This window comes from Falco naumanni, chromosome 7, assembly GCF_017639655.2.
Source record: "Falco naumanni isolate bFalNau1 chromosome 7, bFalNau1.pat, whole genome shotgun sequence".
NCBI lineage: Eukaryota > Metazoa > Chordata > Aves > Falconiformes > Falconidae > Falco > Falco naumanni.
In genome coordinates this window covers 36,799,608-36,822,073 of record NC_054060.1, presented here as the reverse complement: position 1 = coordinate 36,822,073, position 22,466 = coordinate 36,799,608, and the positions used below count along the sequence as shown (strand labels likewise).

General features: G+C 40.7%; 1 protein-coding gene and 1 long non-coding RNA gene across 10 annotated transcripts in view; one reads left to right on the top strand and one right to left on the bottom strand.

Moving 5' to 3' along the window:
* Nucleotides 1-18,592: 18,592 nt before the first annotated feature.
* Nucleotides 18,593-20,904, bottom strand: LOC121091561. Its single transcript, XR_005828963.1, has 2 exons — nt 20,653-20,904; nt 18,593-18,692 (listed from the first exon to the last, which is right to left on the bottom strand). It is a non-coding gene; the product is annotated as an uncharacterized LOC121091561 (long non-coding RNA).
* An 834-nt stretch (nt 20,905-21,738) lies between these two features.
* WDR20 (WD repeat domain 20) overlaps nt 21,739-22,466 on the top strand; it is a 45,179-nt gene continuing 44,451 nt past the window's right edge. For 7 of the 9 annotated variants that reach the window (XR_005829176.1, XR_005829174.1, XR_005829175.1 and 4 more), the window contains exon 1: nt 21,742-22,041. Coding sequence is in view for 5 of the 9 variants with exons in the window: in XM_040602501.1 (XP_040458435.1) it covers nt 21,778-22,041 (264 nt within the window). In the remaining 4 variants the exon portion in view is untranslated. Of the gene's footprint in view, nt 22,042-22,466 lie in introns of all 9 variants that reach the window. The other 2 variants (XM_040602502.1, XM_040602497.1) reach the window with 2 other exon arrangements.

The window sequence follows — 22,466 nt, the reverse complement described above, 5'->3', positions numbered from 1 at the left end:
TACATTAAGTATGCGTGTAAGACACCATGTAGGACACATGAAGGAATTAAAATTACAGCTTGTTTCATTGCCGTTTCTGCAGTACCGGGATCAGTATCTGCATTAATGCAATGATTTATAGGACTCTGCCCTTCTAAATAGTGGTGTTACAGCTCTGACCCAAGCAGCTGGCCAAAATACAGGGTCCTGTGGGTTATTTTAATTAGAAGGAAAAATTAATTGTGGTGTCAAAAATAACATAAGAGGGTGTATAGATGAGCTGCTGCTCAGCACACAGGAGAAATCCGAACTGTAAGAGCGAGATTATTTGCTCCCAGTTCTAAGCCACTGAAAAAGCTGGATTTCAGCCAACGCTCAGCCTAGAAAGTTCCACGTTTATGTCTGGGTCACCTTTTTGGGGCTTGCTCTGGCTGGTTGTTTTCTGTACCTTGAGTCTGGTTTTGTGGTGCTTCTCAATGCATTTCTTTTCCTTTTTTGTCAAACACATATGCTTCTATAAAATAATGTGCACCAAAATCCTTTCTTGAGTATGACACTTTCCTTTCTTTGCATAGTGACTATGATTTCAGTTGTCTGACAGCTGCTTTGGTTGTCTGCTTCCACAGAGCAGCTTAATGGCTTTTTATCACTATTCTAATAAAGCGTGGCAGTTATACCCAAGCACAACGATGTAACTTTCATGTTTTTCTTAGATAAAAATAGTCCTAGTTATATACTATAAATTCTATAGGACATGCATTTCAGGCTGAAACCCTCGATTCCATTAACTGAAATGTTTTCTAACATTTGAGTCAAAATAACTTCTGTATTTTAAAGAACTGCTAATCTATTACAATATATGGAAATCGGTCCAAGCATTTTTTTCTGTAACATCCTACTAAAATTATTCATATCCTCTCCTTTTGAGATTTCCAGAATTTTAAGAGTGCCACTTGTATTGAAATACTCAAGAAGTTGTTTTTAAAAAATCTTTTCCTTTGTAATCTCTTGATTAATATGGATTCAGTCATTCAGACTTAGGGACATATGTAACTTTAAGCATGTGAAGACCTATGGAAGGTTTTGCATATGTCTGCAGGTCGTGTAAGATCATGCACCTTTATACTGTCTAATGTAGCAGTCATATGATCCTGTTTCTCTTTTGTGATCGTGTTACTCAGCTTTGAAAAGCAGTCTTCAAAAGCAGACTGATTTCTTTTGTCAAGATTATTTGACAAGTGCACTAGGAGAAAGTATTCTCATACCAAACTGTCTGAAGTTTTCCCAGCTCTGCTTAACCCAAGTTCCTGTGTGCTTGGGTGAAACATGCTTCATGACTTGTGAATAATTGATACTCTTTTTGTTCTGTTCTGCAGTGAGGGCTAATGAAGATAGGCACTGTGTTCCTATGGTTACTCTATTTTAGCTGATCCCAGTTTTGTGTTGCTTCAGTTTTAGGCTAAAAAGACTGCTTCCAGATGTGGTTTCTGTCAGAGCTAATAGTGGGGACAAATCTGAGAAATACAGTTCCCTTTTTCAACCAAGAGTTTAACATACTTTCATGTTTTATCAGATAGTTCTATTAATGGGGGAAATGCTGAAACCTGGTATTTCCAAGTCCCACATTTGCACACACTCATTCTCACCCATATCTCCTAGAAGTCCCTGACCAGTCTTCTCATTGTCCCAAGCCCATGTGTCCTGCATCTGCCGTCCTTTAATGCTCTGCCTGGGCGAGTAGCAGCATGTACTACACCTGTACTCAGGGAAGAGCTTGCCATTACCTCCTAGCTGCTAGGCCAGCCAGACGGGGAGGATAAAGCTGGATTCTCCCTGCCTCTTCCTTCAAAAGAGGCAACAAAAGCACATATCTCTGCCTCCCACCCATGGGTTTTTGCAGACCTTATTATCTCTGTGATCTCTGTTCTTTTGTTACCTTTGATTGAATTGGTTAAATAGTCAAAATTATTAAGGGAGGGACTGATGGACAACAACCGTGTTATTGCTTGTGCTTCATTTCCTTAGGAAACTAGACTAAAAACAGTCTTTCATCTTGTAGGCAATGTCTGAGGGATTTCAATTTTTCTGATTTATACAGTATATAATATTTTCTGATTATACAGTATTAAAGTAAATAACATGGGGCAACTGTGGTTATTCAGTAAGATTTACTACTTCAAACATTACTGTAAATGCAAAGGTAAAAAACCCCAACAACCACAATACTCAACTCTAATTCAAAATTCAAAACCCAGTGTCCTGGTTTTGGCTGGGATATAGTTATTTTTATTTCTCAGTAGCTGGTACAAGGCTGTGTTTTGAATTTGGTATGAGAACAATGTTGATAACACACTGATGTTTTTAGTTGTTGCTAAGTCATGTTTATACTGAGTCAAGGACTATTTGGTTTCTTAGCCCCTGCCAGCGAGAGGGCTGAAGGGGCACAAGAAACTGGGGGTCAGGGACTGGCTGGGCATCAGTCAGCAGGGGGTGAGCATTGTGCATCACTTGTTTTTTCCCTTTCCTTTGGATTTTATTCCTCTCCCCTTCTCTTTCCTTTTCATTGTTGTTTATTTTATTTCAATGATTAAATTGTTTTTAACTCATCCTTCGAGTCTTACCTTTTTCCCCGATTCTCCTCCCCGACCTGCTGCAGGGCAGGCTGGGGAGTGAGCGAGTGGCTACGTGGTACTTAGTTGCCAAGTGGGGTTAAATCACAACACCCAGGCAGGCAGTCGATTTGCCATTTTCTCGTCAGAATCTGAGCAACTTTTGCTTTCAGGAAATTCAGATTTTAATCGAATGTTGAAGAACCTGGTCTTTAACCAGAAACTGTTCCATACCAACAACACGTGCTAGGAAGCTACATACATTGCTGCACTTAACTGCATGGGCCTCAGTCTTGCATTTGTTGATTTCCTAAGGATTAGTCCCATACTTGTTCCTCATATACATTTGCATCATAATAGTCTTTAATTACACAATTTCATAGAACTCCTTGCTGTATGAAAGTTACAAAATTAAAAAATAACAAAGTAAAAGTTGGCTGGAAGAAAGTTATTTCATGTTCAAAGCACTGAAATAACATCCAGGAAAACTGGGTTTTATTCTCATTTCCAAAAAAGGCTGCTTCTGTAGTGCTGAATAAGGCTTTTCTTTATTTTTATAAGCCACAAAGAAATGAAATGACATTTGCATAGAGAATTCTAGTTCCAGCATTTAAATAACTTTTGAGTGCTTGGTGTTGCAGCCTTAATGCTTTTACAACATTGCTTTCAAATTAATTCTGTTTGAGTTCTGACACAGTTTTGTTATGTTGTTATCTCAGTGCTTTAGGGTTTACTTGAGGGAAGCAAACAGCAGCAAGTGAAATTACCTAAACAGTTGATTTCAGATGACTAACATAAGTAGAAAGATGTGGTGGTATGTGTCTAGTTTTCTTTAACACATGGAATTATGCATGCAAAATCTGTGATCATAGTGAAATGTAAAGCTGGCTAGCTTCATGCTTTCTTAAAACTGTTCCTCAGGCTGTCTTGTTGCCTACTTTCTCATGTCTTACTGGAAGACAAAGCGATCATAAGATCTTTAGGTCACAAAAAAAGTGATTCATACTAGAAATAGGATCGATAGACACTTAGAAGGAGTATTTTTGCAGTGAAAAGGTACTTCAGAGGCAGAGAAACTAATCTCATAAAATGTAGTTTTACTTTTGAACTGTAGGTGACAGCAATAATTGTATGGACCATGGGCAGCATGTCTGCATTTTTTGTAAAAGTGTATGGTTCTTGAAGTATGTGTAAGGGAGTCTGGTAACTGCCAGTCATCTCTCTCAAAAGGAATTCTGAAGGGACTTAAATCGTTGAACAAGATTATATTTGTTATAGCAAAACTCAACAATTCCAGTACTAACAAATGTCAGTTATAATTTATAATAAAAGCTCAGCTGCATAGAAAGGCTGAGAGAATGAGCACGGAAAGGCCTGGATTCATGGAGTGTTAGCAAGGCCCCAGAATAATTTTTAATCTTATCATAAATTACTTTATATGCTGTTTATTACAAAGTTAATGGATTCAGTTAAGTTTGTAACTACAATTTGGTATTTTAAATTGGTCCTCATCTTATATTCCCTTGTGACTGCTACAAGGGATACTGTCTTTATAGTTTTATACTTTATATCTTGATTTACACTTTCCCAGAATAAATGCATAATTTTGCACTTCTTAGCTGAAATTATATGTACAATGCAAGAATTATATCTATGCAAACTTAGTGACACAGGACACTTCACCTTCCACAGAGTTACTAGTGTTTCTTTCCAGTATCTGGTTCTGCTGCTTGCTTTGAGAGCATTTGTCCTGATTTCAGCTGGGATAGAGTTAGTTTTCTTCTTAGCAGGTAGTGCAGTGCTGTTGTTTTAGATTTGGTGTAAAAACAATGTTGATGGCACACTGATGTTTTTGGTTGTTGCTGAGTAGTGTTTGTACTGGGTCAGGGACTTTTTGGTTTCTCAGGCCTTGCCAGCAGGAGGGCTGGAAGGACACGGTGGACTGGGGGGGACACAGCCAGGACAGCTGACCCAAACCAGCCAAAAGGATATTCCATACCATGGGATGACATGCTGAGTATATAAACTGGGGGGGTTGGCTGGGACCAGCTGATCATTGCTCAGGGACTGGCTGGGCATCAGTCGGTTGGTGGTGAGCAGTTGTATTGTGTGTCACTAGTTTTCTTTTCTCCCTTTCTTTTGGATTTCATTTCTCTCCCCCCTCCTTTTCATTATAACTGTTATTGTTATCATTACTGTTGTTCTTTTGTTTTAATTTTATTTCAATTATTAAATTGTTCTTATCTCAAACCTTGAGTTTTACATTCCTTTCTGATTCTCCTCCCCATCTCTGGGTGGGAGGGGAGTGAGTGAGCACCTACGTGGTAGTTGCCACCCCAGCAGTTACTGGTTGGGGTTAAACCATGATAGCATTGCAAGAGGACGGCAGTACCTGTTTGCTGAAATGTGTGCTGTCTTTGTCTAGCACGGGTCCAAAAAAATGGTACACACAGTTATTTGGTTTGGAGAATGACAGTAGAATGTCATGCCCAGCAGAAGCCCCTTAAATCAGGAATAGTTACATAAAAACGTTAGCTTTGGAGGAACAATAATAGGTATGGTGGCAGCTGTAACTTTTATTATCCGTAGGTAAGAGCTTTTTTCCATTCATAGGCATAAGTTTCAATAGATCCTAATTCAGAAGGAGAAGAAAACTGGAGAAAAAGCTTTTCCAGAGAGCAGGAGTTTCAACTAAAAAGTTCCTAGGCAAACAAAATCCTAGACTATAAAAAATATAGTAATGGTAAAGTTGCATCACTAGAAAAATAACTTAATAATTGAGCCTCAGCATCAACGAGTGTGGAAATAAACCTAGTAGTTTTTTCCTTGTACATGTTCAAGTTCTAAGAATTGGATTCAGTGTAACAGTGAAGGTTGCAAGTTTAGTACATGTAACAGCTAAATGCTGTTGTGTATTTACTAGCAGGTATGGGTATGTGTACAGCATCTACAAACCTTCTTTTGTGTGCATGTTAGCTTTGGTGACAAAACAATCCTTCAAGCCATCTCCAAAACAGTAGAACTGAAGATTCCTAAATTAAATGTAAATTAATTAAAACTAGGAAGCTATATACCATTGGAAATTATGTCACAAAGCATGTATTCTATACTTCACTAACATTCTTGATGCAATATTATTTGTTTTTCAAATTACTGAACACAGATGCCGCTTTAGAGTTGAGTTCAATAATTAGGACATAACAGAAAAGTTGATAGCGGTAATACATTTTGGATTAATTTTAAATAGACACATGAAATATAAGTTCTAGTCTTGGATTTTAAGTAGGTAAGCAGATACTGAGGGAAGTAGTTCCTGCAGTCATCTGTACTAGAAAGATCACATATTTTTGGATAAAGACGATTTTATATAGATAAGATATTACTTTATATAAAGATGACATCTTTGGGATCAAATTGTTCTTGTGCCTTCAGAAAAAGTAAGAAGAGAAATTGTTGGAAAGGCCTTCATACTTCAGGGACATTTCCAAAGCATCTACTTCTTAATAAGCACAGTTTCTAGAGGCAAAGAAAAAACCTTCAAAGAAAGGTTTGCCTTAGAAATCAGAGGATTTAGGGAAAGAGTGAGAACAATCTGATGTGGAGATCACTTACACTTTCAGATTTAGTTGTGAATGGTATTGTAGTTGTTTAAAGAGTTGAGAAAGTAGGTTTACTAAGCTGGAATCAGGGTAAACTAGGTTAAAAAAATCAATTACACATTTTTATTCAGGATACTGAGCACGCAATAACCTCAACCATCCCACTTCTAAGAGGGCACAGAAATGGGAGGAATTGAAGAATCTTTCATAGCTTCTGCTTGAATTGGTGCAGAAAAGACTCTGATAAACAAGAAAACATTTGCAGTGAGGACTTTTAGTTAATTATTAAGCTTGAATTACAGCTCAGAACTAGCTCTGATTTACCTTGGAACTGAGCAGTACAAAAGGAGCAGCGTGAGAAAGAGCTGTAAGAAGCCTTGGCCGAGGGTTTCCCATCCTAGCTAAGCCTGGCCCCTTGGCCCTGATCCTTGCCGGAGCTGTGCTGTGGCTGTGCCGGAGTTCAGCCTTGTACTTTGCTGAGCCCAGCCTTGCCTCGCTGGCCTGACTCCTTGGCTTGTCCTTGGCCCTACCTCATTATTACAGATTTGTGTGGCAACCATTGAGCTTTTGGGTGAAACATCACCGGACCACTTCTCCCCTTCTTGTTCAGGCACTGTGGGCTTATTACCCTTGTCAGTGTGCTCACTGCCCCCTGCCTGCCTTGGTTTTACCCTTGGCTCCCGGCTCACACTCCCTTGTGGAGCAACCTGCTGTTTTACACCCTGGTAGTCCACTCTGTCCTTGGAAGAGGTGTCCGGGTAGAACACCTCATATTCTGGAATATTGCTTACAAAACTGATGGTCAAGGAAAACTCTGAAGAATTTTATTGTTACACTTTTCCTGGTCGCCTTTGTAATTCTCTGCTGTAGTATCTGTGAAGAAAAAAATAATATTTCAAGTCAGCTATTCAGAGTCAATAGACACTGGACTATACTACTGTGGTGCAGTGCTCCCCACGGCCCCCATCCTGCCCTGACAATGAACGACTGTGTTCAGCTCAAAGGGGAGGTGGGAGTTTGACTTGAGCAGCGTGTCTATCTCATGAAACAGATAATGGATGTGGTCTAACAAGCAAACCAACCGGGTGACACTCAGGGTGACGCAGGGGCCTCACAGCCTGGTGGTGCTTCAGGGAAGGCCAGGAAAACCCCCACAGATCTGTAACTATACATCTGCATCTGTACTGAATCCCCCTTGCTCCGCACTGATCCATCAGGCCAAACTGACCTTCCTGAATTGGCACCTTGTTAAGGGCTAACTGGCACACAATAATTGACTTAGTCCCACATCGCCACAAGAATAAAATCTGGCATTTTAGAATCTTTTTTTTTTTCCCCCTCTGAGGATGAGAACTCTAACTACAGGATGGGTTGACGGACCTGGACCTCTCTCCTCCCCAAGCAGGGACGCCTCTTTGGTAAGATGTGCTCCTCTGACTGTATCTGATGTTAGCCCAGGGCAATATTACTAACAAAAGTGCTGTGCTCTTAACTTGAGCTCAGTTTTTGCAGTAAGTATATTTATCGATGGAAATTCCAAACTTGTTATATCTGTAGCCTTAATAAATCATCTCATTTTTCAACTTTGTGAAACTGTTTCAGTGAAACAGGCAAATGTTGACTCTCAGTGAAAGTCCTTAAACTGGGCTCTGACAGGCAAACATTAACTCTGATGAGTGGCTGTACATATAATTCTTTAGACTTAAAGCCGTTGACCAAGTCTGAGACTAGGATTAGATCTAGCTGCACCTAGACACCTCTCTGAGAAGGAGTCTGGAGAGCAAAGGGATCCTTTGCAAACCTCGTGACCCAGCTGGAGGGCTGTGTCCTCACTCCCACAGCCACCTGTGAGACTCTTAGCGCGACAGCTGAGTCTGCTACACGCCTGGAAGTTTCACATTTCATCATGAGGCATGTTTCAGCAAGGATTTTAGAAGTTGTAGGAATTTAAAAAATGTGCAAGTTCAGGTTCCACATTTTTCAGGAAGGTAGATTAAAATAGATGTCCATGAAGTTGATTCTTTCTAGCATTTCAAACACAGGATATAGTCTTTACTTTGGCACTCTGTACTTGTAAGAAAATGGCAAGAAATTAATGTAAATCTGTCCATATGTTCTGGGTAGACTCTTTAGTACATGGCTGATAGACTTTTATTTTTATTTTATTTCATATTTCAGATGGTACTTTCATTTTATTAGAGAGATGCTGTTAAGGAAAAAAACAAGGTACTAAAACTATGGAGTACTTTCAGATAGTCAACGAATTAAGACTTTACAACTATCTGTGATGAACACTCTTCTTAGGCACAGTTTAACATTATTTTCCTGCTGTGTCAGACAGATCAATAGATTTATTTCCTGTGAAAAAACGGGAGAGCTCCAAATCCCGGCTTCCTCTCCTCAAAGGAATTCTGAAAAAAAATAGTAGCAATAAGGTAATTCTGATTGAAGCTGACTTAGAGTAATCAAGAGCTGTACAAGTCCTTGATGAATTGTATACAAATCTATGTGTAGGCTACAGTAACCAGGCATAGTGAATTAGAAGGAAAGTCGGTTTTCATCTCTTTCAAAGAAGTGCTTCCTCCCGTACTGAGGCAAATCTCCTGAAGTAACTTGGCTGTTTATACTGAAATCCTGCTTTGCAGTCAGCTGAGCTGAGGGTATTCTCAGCCAGCTAATATGGATGTCAGTATAATGCAGCTGCTCTACATTATGAAAGTAGGACAGACTAGAGTTACTAGAAGTCACCAGGTTGCTTCTTAATCAGTGATGCTGGTTAATACTTGCCAGGAGGTATTTCTTCTGCCTTTTTTCTCTTGTCATTGACAGAATGAAATAAGAGAGGAAAACCCCTCCAAACTGGCTCTTTCAGCTGGGTGGGAGTCACACTGACTCCCGTGATTGATAAACTTAAAACTGTGTCAGATGCTGACAGCCCAGCATTTCTGCATCTATTGCAGAATATATTTTATATACATTTATATGCATATACAATATATATGCATTATAGATAATATGCATAAGTAATACACATTTATTTGGATTAGATATGTCTGGAATAGTGAAAGTACTTTTATTTTGTCAAATACTAGTTATTTTTTAAATGTCTAGTGTTTAAAAGTGGCAAGTTCACTCTAACCAGAAAAGATCTTTGTTATAAATAAAACTATAAAAACCTGATGACAGGACACATATTTTGTGTCTTGTTCTTGCTGTCTTTGCAGTAGAGCTACAAAGCTAAGTTGCAGGAAGGAGCAGTCAAGGATTGGGATAGTAAAAGAAGAGATTTTTCAGCTTTTCTTCCTCAGGGCATAGCTGCTCTTTCTAATGATTTATCTAAGATTGTGTTTCCTCAGATGATTTATTCAAAATCAAATATCTCTCTTACTTGTAGTTCTGTAGAACTGTTCCAAGTCTTTTTCATCTGACAGAAACACAGTTCTGAACTTACACCAATATAACTATGATGACTTGGCTTCCTTCTCTTTAGTTGTCTGAGACAGAAAATTATAGTGAGCCATTCTTCTTTCTACGAACCTCTGCATTCACATTTCTGTTATATTTAATTTGTGTGTTATTTCCATCTCGATTGACTTCCCTGCATGTCACTGCTGTTTTAAGAGTAAATGTCATTATAGGTCATACGAGAAGTATTTCCAACTCAGCTTTGCAGTTTTGTAGAATTCATTCATGAGATAATACTGATACACCTGGCATTCAAAGGTCCTTTCTAAATTGCCCTCTGCTCATCTGTTCTCAGTTTTGGAACTAGAGCCATAATAATTCTGGCTTAAAAGCCAGAATTACTAATTAGTCAGTGCCAACCAGACCTCTTTCAGAAGCATATCTAAATACGTCAGGAGATTTCTCTGGCCCCAAATGTACAACTTCAGGATATATCAGTATAAAATACACATTCATTTTATTGTCTTGCCTGCATAATTAGTATCTTTAGCTACAAACACATATTTTCATTGTCAAGTAGTCTAGATTTTAACAAAAGCATGAACTGTGTCTTACTGTATTTGCTAACATAAACGTTAGCTTTGTAAGACATCCTCTGGATGGGTCAATGAGAAGCTCAGCATCTAGATTTGACTGATATGTCATGTAACTCGACCTTAAACAGATCACTAGGAAAACAAACCGAGAAATTGTCACACAACATCATGTACAGTCCTTCTTGTAAATGTTAATGCTAGCAGTACAAACCAGCTAGTTAATGTTGTACTAGTAGCATCTGGCAATGATTCAAGGACATTAGGTATGCAACTAGTGTTTCAAACATGTACTATTAGCATCTCAAACAAGGCATTTAAAAGAGTGTAATTGGATAGCTGATGAATTGAGAATGCTTCTTCACAATTTCTTTGATTTGCCTTTCTTCCAAATACTTTCTTTGGTCTTCCTTCAGATTTAGGATAGTCTTTGTTCTACTGTCATGGGATTCCCCTTGAATGAAATCTGAGAGTTTTAGTGGCAGCACAAATGGCCAAATAGCAATCTTTTCCTGAAATTAAGAGTTAATATAATTGTAATAAGAAATTGTTAATCATCACTGATTAGCTGATAACAAGGAACTGTTGTTTTATACCTATTCTGTGCTCCAACAAATGTGAAAACTATAGCAACTGTACCATTTCGATGTCTATTTTCCCCAGCGTTCAAAACCCTCATGAAGCACAGCAGTACACAGCAACATATGAACTGCAAAAGGGAGTTCATAGTGCAGAAATTCATCGTTTGACCTTTTTCTTTAAATGTTACACATACTAAAAATTAAATTCAGCAGTGATGCTGCATTGTGTGACTTCATCTTCATTCTCTTGCTATACAAAGTTCAGTCAATGGTTATTACCCAGCCAGGGCAAATTTGCTGGTAAAGTTAGAGACACCATTATAGCAGATTGTGCACCTGTTCTGCAGTGTGTTCACTTGACATTAGCCAACCACAAGGCAGAGAACAGAAAATTCTGTTGATGAACATTTATCATTATCAACGACAGCAAGAGAGCCTCGAATTGATGGTGACATACATACTGCCTGTCTCTTTGCTTTATGAGCATGGTCCCATTTGCAATCAGGTAGGCAGAGAAGAAGCTGACCCCAAACTGGAGACACCAGCGCAAGCAATATTTCTATAAAAGCTCCACTGCTGGACCTCACAGTAGGAACAGGGTCAGTTTTGGGCATCTTGTGCCTGAATCCATGATGGTCAGAGTGCAATTATGCTTGTCGGGTCAGTTATTCCCAGGATCCAGCTTGTTTTGATCAGTCATGGCCTCCAGTCTGATTTTGTCCAGAGACCACAACAGAAGGCTTGAGCATTCCCAGGATATACTTAAGAATTTAGGCAGTGTTTTACTGGCTGCGTCTAACAGCTAGATTACTTGCAACCAATGAAGTGCAAACCCTCAGAAAGGTTTTTGAGCTGGAATAGCAAGTGTTGATGAGCAACTATTTCAGCCTGGAAGGAAGGTGTCTTCTCTTCATCCATGGGCTGATCTTCAGTTTGCACAGATTTGGTGTTAATAAGGATAAATAGATCTGAAACCTTACTGCATGTATATTTACGCGTACACACACACACATGACTGGGGCATATGGCTTTTTAAACTGAGTGAAAAAATACAAATAATTTTGGATATATGTCTTGAGAGCAAAGGACAGAAAAATAAAATTATTGTCTCAGGTGTAGCATTAATACTCCAGTATATATTTTGGATTTTTGCTTCTTTCTGATTTCTAATATCTTGCTTAAGATGAAGATGGCGTAGGATGAATAATGGTTTGATAAAGAGGAAATTAGTAGGCTTTTTAATGTACTCATGTTAGATTGTATTACAAAGCAAGGAAAGTCATCACAAGATTTGATTTATTATCACTAATTAATTTCCCATTTACATTCTGGAATATCCCATTGAATTTTGCAGTTAATGACAAAATAACAAAGACTGGAGATTCTCACCCTCCTTTAACTGCAACAGCTACCTGCATAGGAACACTCTGAGGTAATTATTTAATTTTAAGAATAAGCTTGACATTTCTCTGGGAGGGTGAGAGATACTAGCTTAGTTGGTATAATCATGAGACTAATATGGACTTGCACATACTCCATTCAAGTCAGAATAATCTTGCAAGAAAACACATTTTATAGAAGGGACGTGTTGTAGTGTAAAGTCCCTCCTTCTGTTGATTATTTAATAGTAAACCAAATCTGAAACCACCTGAAGATAATAGAGTGCCTATTTAAGATATGCTCTTATTTAAGTTATGCTTAAACAGCCCCCTTTATTCACCTGTTTTGACTATGACAAGACTACAAGAGCCTTGTCTCTTGCTATGAGCTGTTTTTATTTTGCCCACAGTTCTCTCCTGTCACAGCTGTGGGAGGCAGATAAGACAAGAAACAGAATAGATTATAATTCAACTAGAAAGATTATGACAAGATTATGTTGGAATTTCCCAATGGGAAGGGATGGCAAGAAACACGCTGTAGCCACATTTCAGCTTACCTTAGAGCAACTAATCTTCATAAGCCAAGTCTGGCAGTAAAAGAATCAGTCATCACTCATCTTTCTGCAGAATTTACTCTATGTAGGTAACCTTCAAACACACTTCTTAAAAAAATCAGCGCATCACTTGGTTTAGACATGCAGCAGGAGAAGAAGACTAGAGAGAAACTGAACAAGATTCCTTAGGCAAACAGCAAGTCAAGACAGGTGCTGAGAGTGCATTATTCTGACCTAGCGTGTATCAAAGGCTGTCTGGGTTTGCTAACCCATATATTAGAGGCAAGCAGCCTCCTCCTTTGTTGTTTAGAAACTATGATCCTGATCCTGCACTTTGAAAGAGCTTTTATCATAATTTGTTCTTACAGAAGGCAAGTAAAATGCTACCTACTCAAAACAGTGTTGACATACTGATATTGCACAAATATAAATGCTAATGTTAAGCGTAAACATACAGAATCACAGAGTGAGGTTGGAAGGAACCTCTGGAGGTCATTTCATCCAACCCCTCTACTCAAGTAGGGCCACCTCGAGTTGTCCGTGGCTATGTCCACTAACAGCTGCTCTGAAACGAACTTACTGATGGGTGACACCCCTTGCAATTACACAAAGCGGACCACATCCTTCTGTCAGAAAGAATCTTAAAGATAAACTTTCTGCAGGAGCAGCTGATTCCACCCCATCACACGTGGCCACAGCTCAAACAGCACTGAAGAACAGAAATGGAAGCTATCTCTATTTGTGAATGGAGGGGTGGCTAAAGGGCATTAATGGACTGTTCGTGTTTCTGAATGCAAATGGAGATAGTAGCACCCTAATTTGTAAGATTAATCCATTAAATCAAACGAGAAGCTTAAGAAATATGTTAATAATATAGTAACAAGGATTCCTCCTTGTGCTCATGCTATTGCTACAGTGGGCAAACGGAGGAGTGTGGGTCTCTGTGTATGCCCTACTACTCACCTAAGAGCTGGGACGTGAGAGTTCAGCGTGGTCTGTGTAGTTTGCAATGCTGTTAGAAATCACCAGATGGGGCTAATACAGCAAACATAAATACTGTCTATAGAAGTCATACTGAACAAATATGTATAGATAGGTAGACAGAGCAATACATATTTGTATATTTGCCATAGGAGGCTTTTGGGTATTATTTATTTTAAATTAACCCCATCAGTGAGTCCCTTATTTATAATAGATACTTTGTTTCAGTGTCTATGAAATATGCTTTATATAAAACAATTTGGAGATGGTCATTCTGGCTGTGGAACTGAAATTATGACACTGATGGAGAATCTCCTTCTATGACTGGACCAAAAGCAGACAGCTGTTCTTCTTCTGAAGCTCTCTGCAACATGTTTGAGATAATACTGCCTCATGTGATGAGAAAGATGATGAGGGAATGTAGAATGTGCTAACAAATTTTCAGTCCCTCTTTGAGAAATAGACCAAAGCAACAGAGAAGGATCTCACCATTAGTTAGGTAGATGACCTGGGGGAGACTGAGGAACCTAGGATATGTTTAACTGTTCAACCATTCACTACCACCCCACAAACCAACAGCTGTCTCAGGAAATCTGTAGGTTAGATCAGGCTTGGTTATTGTAAAATTTAAAAATCTCTAAACAACTATAAAACCACGTATATAAAACCAGAAGAAGCTTGTCTTCAATTCCTAGATATTATGCTTTTTTCTATGTTTAAATAAAAATACAAATAAAAGTTGTAAAAATTAGTTTAAGTTTATAAGGGTGCACAGCTTTCCCTTTTCATATGGTACACTGATACAGAGACTGATCCTGTCTCCAAAGTCCATCTCTCAGATTTAATTTCATGCAGAGACCCTGAATATATTTAGACACTGCAGTAAAGTTTTACTTAGCTGATCCTGAAAAAAGGAAATCCCTGAATGCCAAGTGCATCTATCAAATGTCCTCGGATGTGTCAAATCACTGAGTAGGAAAGTTGGTATTTGAAAATTGAAAGTAACTGCCTGTGAAAAGGATCAGACTGATGCTCTCTGTATTCTACCACGTCTTTAATAAGCAGTTCTATCATTATTAGTATCAAAGAGGATGGAAGTACACTAAGATTTAGTATGTATCTACCCTATATTTGATTTTAGCATGTTATACCTACTTATGAAAATAAAAATAACAGTGAACAAATAGATATCAAATGACATTTAACTCAATTGTCTGAACAGCTATTGGGAAATGACATAAATCATGTTATACCTAGCACTTCATCATAGAAAGATCGAGACAAAAGACAAGGATGTCACAGTAATGTGCATTCTTGATTACTTGATCGTGGCTAAGTATATGTTACATGAGAACATAATACTGTATGAGCTGGATAAGGGTAGTAGTTTCAGGTAAACCAGAAAAGCAGGGGACTCAAGAGCCTACGCTACATCGCTAATTTTCAAACCACGCTTTTCTTTAGTAATCCCATCACTTGGTTTATATATACAGCAAGAGAAAAAGAGTAAAGAGAAACTGAACAAGTCTCATTAGCCATGGAGGAAGACAGACTGCCAGTTAGACAGGCACTTAGACTCATGAAAGCCTGAGCGCTGGTATTTTTTATGATTAATTACATTTTTTGTGTGATGAAATTATAAGGTATATATGATAATGCCATAAGAATATGTATGTCATAGCAATAAATCCCCATTCTCCTCAGCCAGCCACTCTTTGTCTTACAAATGACAAAATCCCTATCATAAAAAAAATATATATATGCCACTTTGATGGAAAAATTCTATGGGGAAGTTTTGTCTAAACAGTTAACACAATTCCACTCACCAGTCTTCCAGTTCCAAGAAAGGAGTAAGTTCTGGACACCAGAGGGATGGTGAAGACTTGTGAATTTAACTTCTGGCCTTCTTGACTTGCAAATGGAAGTCATGAGCATGGCCATAATAATGATCATAATGAAGTCAGCACATAATTCAGAGAAATAAGCTCTCCTTTCTTTAAATGTGCAAAGATTCAACTAGCGCTGAACAAACAGCCTGTACTATGCAGTATCCAAAGCTCCTGTGCTTCAGTGAGCTTATAGAAAAACTCATAGAGTCCTATTAGAAGATAATCTATCTAAAACTTCAGTGCTTTATATAAAACAATTTGGAGATGGTCATTCTGGCTGTGGAACTGAAATTATGACACTGATGAAGAATCTCCTCCTATGACTGGACTGAAAGCAGACAGCTGTTCTTCTTCTGAAGCTCTCTGCAACATGTTTGAGATAATGCTGCCTCATGTGATGAGAAAGATGAGGGAATGTAGAATGTGCTAACAAATTTTCAGTCCCTCTTTGAGAAATAGACCAAAGCAACAGAGAAGAATCTCACCATTAGTTAGGTAGATGACCTGGGGGAGACTGAGGAACCTAGGATAAATTGAAGACATCCATGCACATAACTCTCTTAAGTGCAAAATGTTCAGAGACTCTTGATGCTTGTTACCCTTTAGAACTTACTCACTTCTTGTTTCAGGCTGGTAATGCTTCCCTTTCCTTGGCTGTGAAAGTCTGTTCTTTCCAAGGACACCTTTCTGAGCTTTCCTTATTTCCTGGTCTGCTTAGGGAGTCTTAAATCACACAACGGCAGTGACTTTTCTTGCATGCATGGCTGTTAACTAACTGGTGCTCACACCAAATACAGGTTGCTTGGCTGACCTGCAACACCTACCAATAACCATGTATTATCATAACACAATAGCCACAAGCTTAGCAATGAAAACCAGCTGAACACAATACCTGATTCTGATGGAAGAGGAAATAATCTTGAAGCATTTAGGTACTGAATCTTTTGTTGCTTAACTTGCAAACGCAATAGTCTATTGCAGTTTAGGAGTATTCTTGGCCTTCTTGATGGCACCACGGTCTCACACTGCAGCACTGATAAGCATCACTCTCTAGAAATTCCAGTTTTGTAAGAAACTCAGTCATTGCTGCTGGCCAACACTCGGACCTTACTTATTCACAGGTTTCTGTTTCCTCAGATGGATTAGAGCAGTACCTTATGTATGGATAAGATAACTTTGGTATTGAGGGAGTTTTGAGAAGTACATAATGCCATATAACATCTTAGAAACACAAGCTATTTGCAGGCATATCAAACCAATCTCTCTGGCTTTCCGTAGAATTTAAATTAAATTCATTATCTCAGTCTTATCTTCAGAGAACATAATTTCCAGGACAGCTATGGTTCCAAGATAAGGACTGTTGACAAGAACAGCATGTTTCACTCTGGAGGTAAGACAGTCTGTTCAGGAGACATCTTACAGAGAGCTGACTGCAAACAGCAAAATAAAGTCTTCCAAAGACACAACAAGGGTTCACTGTCATCCAATCCCAACTGCAAAGCAGATTTATTTTATCTTGCCTTCTTCAATCCAAATGTTTTTTAAAATATCCATTTATTTTTAAGTAATACCCCCCCAACTATGAAAACAAAATGTTTTGCAATGATACAATAATTATTTACTTTAAAGAAAACAGGAGAGAATTTTAAAAACAGAGGTCGTTACAAATAGTTAACATGACATGGCCTTGGGAAAAGGAATAGACACCATAAATATGTCAAGGTAAAAAATAACAAGATAAGCTTAAAGAGAACCAAATGGTTAATGAGACCAAACAGAAAATTACTTGAATTATGTCCTAATTAGCATGCTAGAAGATCCACCCTCAAGCAAAGAAAGCCCCCTACTAACAAAGCCCCCTCCCCACAGAACACGCAAGGGGAAAAGGCAGAATGCTGTACCTTTAAATGGACACAAGGCTCTTAAGAGCCAGTGAGAATTAAGTGTGACTAAACCTAATTGTAAACAATTGTTCAAAGTGTATAAAATGTTTTACCATGCCTTAAGAGGTGCACTAGCTTTGTGGATTACCACCTAGCACCCAGCTCTGCACAGGCATGCAATAAGTATCTCCACTCTGCATGGATGGACTTTTGCACACCGGGTGAAGAACCCAGTTTTGTGATAACAGTAGTACGTATCACAATGCATTACCTCATGTATTTAGTGTTAAATGTATGTAGGGGTTAAGAAGAGATACTTAATGCAAATAAGGAGCTATGAAGCTATGCCATGAAAATTACTTTCTCATGATGAAAGTTAGACATACTTAAAGTCCATGTAAGTAATTTGAAACATATTTCCAACACTGTAACTTTTGTTCTCCCCATAGTAAATGGAACTTGCATGCCATTCTCACCAGCATCAATCTTTTGACTAGTTCAGATGTGTTGCTTACATATCTCTTTATGTCTGTAAGTATTTCACACACATTCATCATTCATAATTTGTTAATATTTGACACACTGCAGAGCTTTTGACTCTTTGGACTTGTTAGCCAGTCACATGCTAAATGTCTAAATTGGTTTTGGCATCAGAAGTCCAAGCAAGACATGACAGACCTGCTATAGTTGGCAGACACTGCAGAGAGTCTCCTCATTCCTGCATCATAATCTGCAGGCAGTGCATGAGAATAGATACTATTTGCATGATGGAATATGGGTGTAGTCACCATCCTCCTTTTTTTTTTTTTTTTTTTTAAGGCTCAGAAAAGCTGGTGAAAACATCCCTAATATCAGTTGTTGCACTTTTCAGGAAGTAACAGATGGCATTCATATTCAAGCATAGAGAAGTTTTGTTGACAACTGTACTTGTATTGTGTAAGTTTGAAGGCTGCAGTTTCCTCATGGCCAGCAAAACACTATTAATACTACATCCTGAAAAGTTGCAGGTCCAGTTTTTGCCCTGCATAAATCAGTCTCAAAGGACCCACACTATTTTATTAATGTTAGTGAATTTTGCTCGTGTCTGTTTTCCAATTTGCCAAAGGATTTGTGAGTTGTAAAGGCATGACACAGCAGTGATTCTGACTGAGTTCTATTTATTGATTATGTGGTACATACAAAACAACACATCTAGGGGTGTCCTCATGGGATCATGTCAGAACTATCATCTTTGGCTCGCCTGAAACAGAAAAATTTACAAGTGGTAAAGAGAATTTTTTCCTAAGGCTCTGTAATCTCTTTTTTCCCCATTCTTTAACCAAGTATTTGATGACTATTGTTGATGGGGCTGTACAATAGTGTTCTTGTGACTTGCAGCTGTGTTTTTCAAATGAATATTGTCTTGGATTCTCTGTGGAATCTCTCAGCAGCTTTTATTGATGTTTCTTGGTAAATGTTAAACACTACATCAGTTCTTTGACTTTCTGCACCACCATGTACTACTGATAACCAGGTACTTGTTAACTTTGTTTATTCTTTGGATCACACTCATTCCATCAGTGACAGATGGTCTGCTGTGGCTTCAGTATGATTTGCATTCCATGCAAGCCCTCTACCAAAGTTGCCTGCTTTGTTCTTTGAAGTGTTGTCAGCGCGTAATGAATAAGACATACTGGCTATGCCTCCTTGGAGCAACAATTTTAAAAAAATCTTTTTTTAAAAAATCCTTGGCTGTCTTGAATGTTATTAATTAGAGATCCTTGCATTTCCTGCTCTTCCTTTGGTGACTCAAAACATTCTGACCTTCTCTCTGAAAGTCCATTCATACAATTTCTGCATGAAAGAACCACTCTCAAGATGATTCTTAAAATAATTGCAGGTCTGCACACCTACTTTATGTACTTTAAAGAGGTCATCAATACCATCTGGCAGGGCTGGCTGATAAGCTGACACAATCTATTGGTCATTATTGATTGGCTTTATCTTAAGAATTTCAAGCAAGGCTTCAGTACCTGGCCTTTTGGAAGTTTGATTATATTTATTCAGATATTCCCTCAGATACATACTCTATTCTGCATTAATTAACCTGGAAATCTTTGGCCATTTCATGTCTGTCAGCTACCTCAGACTAATATTTTGATGGTCAACAGGAAACATAGTACTTAACTGTAGACTAAATCTCTTTGAACTAAATGGATTTGAAACTAAATCCCTTTAACGCCCTGGAGTCAGAGTGGACTTCTGTGGTTGAGCTGATGTAGTGGAAAGAAAGGGAGGTCCTTCTTCCCTCCAGCTCTGCTGTGCATTCCTGTCCCCTCTCTTACATAGTCAGTGTTTTTCGTTTAACTCTATTAATTTCACATTTGCAGGGAGTTTAATTCTCTATCCATTTATCTTTCGGAAATGGCTCATTGTGAGGTCAGATGAGCACTGCTGGTGGTGAAGGAAGTAGTAGCAACAGATGGTTCAGTGTCACAAAAGAAGAGAGCAGGACACCACCTTTGGTAGCAGCCACATTAGAGCAACTACAGCATGAAACTATACCTTGAATTTAATTGTTAATACAATATGATCTAATTCTGTGTTGCTTATCTTCCCTAGCTGCACATTTCCAACTCCTTCCATATTTTGTCTCAAGCAATTCTGTGATGAGTTGGATCATCCTGGCTGCTGATCAAGTTTACCCAAGAACCCATAATTTCTCTGTGTGTGTGTGTGTGTGAGTTTTCAAGTGGATCTGACTCACTCTTTTGTTGCATGATTTATAGAAGTGATGCAAAGGAGGTAATGGAAATAGGTACCTAAAGATAGAGAGGTCAAAGTCCTTTTTTACAGTTGGAGAACATCTTACATTAGCTTGAGTCAATCATGAGGCTGTAGTTAAGACAAAACTTACTAAGCTTAAACTGTTGCCAGAAGAAACACTCCTGTCCAACCCTATGCCACTTCCATCTCCCACTGATCTGGTTCACCATGCAACATGGTTGCGTAGTTGCCAGACAATCAGAACAACAGAGTTATGCCGCAACCAGTTTTTCAGGCTAACATTTCAGGTCAACTCCCCAGCCTGGCTCTGCGTGCAGCTGGCAGTTTAGTCTGGTGCAGAGCTGGTGGTACCATCTCCTTCAGGGGGAGCATGGGCTTGATATGAGGCATCAAAAGCACAGCTGCAGACTTGTGTTTGCGCTTAACTGACTTACCCATGGGACACTCCCAGCTGGGTTTAGCAACCCCATCTGACCAGGCTTTCAGGAGCTGGCAGGTGTGCTGGCAATAACCTGTAGACAAAGCTGGCCAGGGCCAAGGCAAATGAGCCTAAGGACGTAGCCAGGGTCGTGGTGCCCACTTTGGCTGCCCCACGGTGGAGGCTCTCACCCGGGACTCATCACTGCTGTGAAACGATGCTGTCCCAGTGATACAAGAATTACTCACTTCAAAAAAAGAAGTATGTAAATATCTATAATGAAAAACAGAGGATGTTACAAATACTAAAACCAAACACATTTAAAATATACAAGTATTTTAAATAAAAAATTTAATACAAGTATTAAAAAACCATGCCTTGGGAGAAGGAATGGACACCATAAATACACCAAGCTAAAAAATGAGCTCAAGGAAAACCAAACAGTTAATGTGACCAAACAGAAAATTACTTGACCTGTGTGTGAACTATCCTAATCAGCATCCGAGATCCACCCCCGAGCAGGGAAAGCCCCCTCCCCACGGACGGCGCGGGGAAGGCGAACGCTGTGCTTTTACACGGAGCCCAGGCCCCGGAGCACCAGCGAGACTTAAGTGTGACTGAACCTAATTGTAAACGACTGCTCAAAGCGCGTAAGATGCTCCGCCGCGCGCGGAGGGCTGTGCTAGCTTTGCGGGCTGCGCCCAGCACCCCCCGCGCAGACGGGAGGGAACTGGCGCCTCGGCTCCGCGCGCCGCCCGGCCCCGCACCTCAGGCGGCCCCGCACGAAGGCGACGGGTCCCTGCGGGCCCAAAGACACCCTCCTCGCACCCACCAGCCGGAGCCCGACCCCTTCCCTCCACTCGGCCGCCACAGCGACCGCCGGCAGCGCCAGCCGCCACGCTCACGCCGCCGCCATACCGAGGCCCCGCCCGCAGGCGGCCGCAGCCGCCGCCACTGCCCCGCCCCGCAAGGGCCACCCACGGGCCGCCCGCCCGGCGCATGCGCAGACGCGCAGTAAACAGGCGCCGCCGCTCCTCCCCCTTACGCCGTTTGCGTGGCCTCCTCCGCGCAGGGCCGTGCGAGCGCCGGCGGCGGCGGCGGCTGCGCAGTGGCGCTACATCCGGGCACTGGGGCAGGATGAATGCTCCTTTCCAAGATGGCGGCGGAGGGAGGAGGGAAGGAGATGAACGAGATTAAGACCCAGTTCACCACCCGGGAGGGGCTGTACAAGCTGCTGAGCCACTCGGAGTACAGCCGGCCTAACCGGGTGCCCTTCAATTCGCAGGGCTCTAACCCGGTCCGCGTTTCCTTCGTCAACGTCAACGACCAGAGCGGCAACGGGGACCGGCTCTGTTTCAATGTGGGCCGGGAGCTCTACTTCTACATCTACAAGGGGGTCCGCAAGGTACCGGCACTCGCTTGCTGGGCTGGGGGGGAGCGGCGGGGGCTGCGCGCCGCCCGCCCGCCCGCCCAGGGCCCGCCGGCCGCCCGCGGGGAGTGGGAGCCCCGCCGCGGGGGGCTGCGCCGTGGGCGGAGGGCAGGGGCCGGGCCGCCTCTCCTTCGCCGCCCCGCTGGCGGCCTTGGGGCGGCCGCGTCCGGGCTGCGGCCCGGCTGTGGCGGTGACTCCAGCCGCTCTCCCGCTGGCCTGGCCTGTGGGGTAACGGTCAGGGGCGGGGGGGTGCGGGCCTGGGCCGCGGGACTGTGGGGGCACCGGCGCTGGCTCAGAGCTGGTGGGCTGCGTCAGATGCGGTGTCACAAGCGGTAGGTGTGTGCGTGGGGGGGCCCTTTGGAGGGATGCGGTTCTTGGGCCCTCCTTGGCATGCAGGAGTG